Raw genomic sequence first — 3969 nt, 5'->3', positions numbered from 1 at the left:
ATGAGTATTTTTATATATAGAATTATCAGTCAATTATGTATGACTTCTGATAAAAATAATACAACATGGATATTGTTTGTTAGGTAAAAGATAATATATTGACAAAGAAAATTAATTACAATGGGTATATTCATTTTAAAAAATATTTTTCTATGTAATACTATAAAAAATATCATGGTCACCCTGAATTATTAGAGGTTCAACTTCCATCGACAACGGTAGAATGCCTAAATTGAGACATTTTCAGACTATAATATTTATCAAATAAATAATTAATAAAACACTCATCTATACCTTCTCATTTTGAGTATATTTATACATAAAAAAATTGAAACAGCAAAAGCAATAAAAATGATGATTTTTATAATTTTGTGTGGCTAACTGGCTATCTATATATAGAACACCAGAAGATCATGATTATCTAACAAAATTAATTTTATTTATTGCATTCAATTTGAATAATTAAAAAACATCTTATTTTAGTTTAGTCCCTAATTCACATGAATTAAATTTAGCTCAATAAATATAATTTGATTTGATTTAATTATTAGTTTAAAATATCTCAAGAACCTATTTTATTCATAGGTTTATTATTTTAATGATTAATTAATTAATCTAATCTAATTAATTAATACAGATAATTAGTATAATTAATTTAATTTAATAAATTAAAAAAATAAATTAAAAAATACTAATAAAATATTAAAAGAAATAAATTAAAAAATACTACCAAATCAAATTGATATAAATTATAATAAATTAATTCGATATTTAAATATCTAATCAAATCAATTAGTTGATATAGTTAGTTTATCGTAATAATTTGTATTTAATAAGTTAAAAAAATCAAAAAATACTCTCAAAAGCAAGTCATGTCAACTTCATCACTAAGACTGCGTTTGTTTATTGTCTTTCAAATACATGGATACAGACCCAAATACACAAAGAAACATATACACAAAGATATACAAATTTTTTATTGTGTTTGGTGATATTGGACAAGACACACTAGTATAAACTAAATATCAATTTTACCCCTATATTATCACCAATGGAATAAGGACAAGAGTAAATTACTAAGGATAAATGAGTAAATATTTGTATCTCATCAATGTGTCTCCGTGTCTCATCTTTTTTTAAGGACACCAAATACATATATTTTATATATGTTTATGTGTCATCGTGTCCTTCAAAAATCCGTGTCTTAGCAAACAAACGATGGACGTATACCACCATGTCTATGTATTAGTGTCTGTGTCCCATCAAACAAATGCAGCATAAGTGCATGAATCTAATTTTTATACAATAGAATAGCTATTGAAAAACCATTTTTTTTCTAATACTTCCTCTTACCATTTTGGATCAGAACTTTTTTATTTTTGACTGTTGGGTTTACTGTTTGGGCCAGTGTTGTCAGTGTTAAAGCCCATTATTGTCAATTCTGTGTGTACAGGGAAGAGAAGAGAACTGAGATCTGGAATGAATCAGTAATAACTAACAAGTAGTCACTGGCTTCTTCATACTTTTCTCCTACTCTTACGGATTTAGTTAGTTCAGATTCATCCTTTTTCGATCTTGTTATATATAACATAATATAATATAACTCTCTTGTTTATTTAGTGATAATAATTAAGAGACGCTTATGTATGCAAACTCCTGTGTGTTGTAGTAGTGAACTAGTGGCTATACACTACTAACATAATCACTAAGAATGTGGAGAGATTATGCAAGAGGGCATGTAGCCATAGCAGTGGACAATAAAGAACCCAGTAAACTTGCTCTCAATTGGGCCCTCGTGAATAGAAATTTTATAGGTGTTAACCCTGTCATACTAATCCATGTTGTTCGAACCCCACCAACAGGTACTTACTCACTGATTTTTGGTGCGCGCATAATTTTTCTTTTTAATATATATTATGTACGTGTTCATGTTGTATGTGTGTGTCTAACTCGAAACACATTCATTTGTGTTCGATCTAGGTATCCAGGCGCAATCCAATGATGAGGTTATGGAAATGCTAATTCCACATCGTAGCTGTTGTACTGAAAGAAATGTATTATTTTACACTAGTTATTCTAATTATTAACTACTAATTAATTTTTTTACCCCACAATGTGATGAGCGAGCATGTATATGATAATGCAGGTGCAATACGAGGTAGTGATAGTTCGCGACGAGAATGTGGCAGCTGGAATCCTTGAATATGTGTCCTCTCAAGTGGACATTAGAGTATTAGTTCTTGGCTCATCAACTAAGAGAAGCAGAAAGAGTGCACTTTCCAGGTTTATATAATATAACATAGTTTAATTCATTTGTTTTCTTAATTAATTAATTAATTGAATTCCAATTGAATTTGGAAGGATATTCAAGAAAAAGAAGAATCGAGAGGATGATGTTGAGACTACTGTATTGAAATGGTTGCCACCTCACTTTCGTGTTCATGTTATATACAAAGGGAATATGACCTCTTATTGGGATGCCTTAGCGGCTCAAAGATATAAGTATCGACGTCTATCTCCACTCAACCATAATCCACGGTACGCATATTTTTAGAATAAATACCTAAATTGATATTTAAAAAAAAGTAGAACAAATATTTTAGTTTTTTAATAAAATTTTATTATTTTCATTGGTTGTTCTATAATGACTATTAAATTATCTTATAATATGATTTTTTATTTTTTGAGACTAATTTATTTAACAACAGTAATTTTTTGAGACTTATAATGAAATAAAATTTATTAGAATCAAAATATTTAAAAAAAAATTTGAAGGATTAATTTAAAAATTTTTTTTATCTTTCTTTTATTTGTGAATATCACTTTGCATTCATGTATAACGTGGTTTATTTTTTATCAATCTTGTTACAGGGTCCGCATTAATAACTACCCAGAAGTTGAGTTGGATTATGAAGAAAACAGCAACCCGCCATTAAGCTCTGGAAATGAGAGTCCAGACAACAATGATTCCATCTCATTTTATGAAAATTTACATTCTAGACAAACACTTGGTGGATCTTCATCATCAAATAATTTAAACTCGGATGATGATGAGCCCTTGTTCTTACTAGTAAGTCAACTATGGATCAAAAAATTCAAATGTGCTCATTGCTTATTAGATACACTAAACACATACCAAATTTGTTTCTACCATCATGACAGAGTACATGATAAATGGGTATTTAGGAACAAGGACATAATTGTCCTAGGAATTATATATTGCTATAAAAGACCATGCAAGTTCTATGTGCACAAAGGGTGAACAGTGTTATGTAATGCATCATTATTTCCAATTTTGTAGGACAAGATGGAAGATGAAGTCATAAGACAAGAAGTAGTAGGGCCTAAGAAAGCAATAATGGAGTTTTACCATGAAGCACAAATATCAAAACAAAAGGTTGTCCTGAGATCTCTCAATCTTAGCTTTCAAGTTTTCCATCCTTAATTGAAATAATGTTTACATTTCACATTAAATATCTCAAAAATAAATAATCATCACTTTTTTATTTGGTCCAGTTCAACTGAAAGGTTGCAACATGAAACAAGAATAAATAATGAAAGAAGCTGAATCAGAAAAAGTATTAAAATCTGAGGCTGCAATTGAAGAAGTAGAAAGGTTAGCAGAGCAAGCGGTGGGGGAGAACAGAATGTCAGAAGCACAAGCAAAAGCAGTGATGGAAGCAGATTCAATGCAAAAATTTTTTGATGCTTTGCACCAGTCTCAAACTTTTCTCAAATATCAAAGCTTATTCAATATTTTTATCTTTCTGTTTTTATCCTATATGTACTACTCATCATTTAAATGAACCTTGGGCTTGAATTATAATCTTTCGAAGAGTGGATTGGAAAAGTAATCACAACTATCTAGACGAGGTGCATGATGTATGGGAGGTATTTCATTAGGTAGTTAAAATCTAGATAGAATAAAAAAATGTTAGTAAAGTTTACTGGTATCAGTTAATAAAGGAT

General features: G+C 29.1%; 1 protein-coding gene across 1 annotated transcript; it reads left to right on the top strand.

Moving 5' to 3' along the window:
• Positions 1712 to 3445, top strand: LOC107633585. The gene is made up of 6 exons (XM_016337196.1): positions 1712 to 1862; positions 1981 to 2054; positions 2147 to 2283; positions 2362 to 2538; positions 2872 to 3070; positions 3302 to 3445. The coding sequence occupies exons 1-6, from the start codon at positions 1712 to 1714 to the stop codon at positions 3443 to 3445; spliced, it is 882 nt and encodes a 293-aa protein (XP_016192682.1).

This window comes from Arachis ipaensis, chromosome B03, assembly GCF_000816755.2.
Source record: "Arachis ipaensis cultivar K30076 chromosome B03, Araip1.1, whole genome shotgun sequence".
In the NCBI taxonomy this organism is placed as follows: domain Eukaryota; kingdom Viridiplantae; phylum Streptophyta; class Magnoliopsida; order Fabales; family Fabaceae; genus Arachis; species Arachis ipaensis.
The sequence above is the reverse complement of the archived record's forward strand: the minus strand, read 5'-3'. Positions and strand labels throughout refer to the sequence as shown.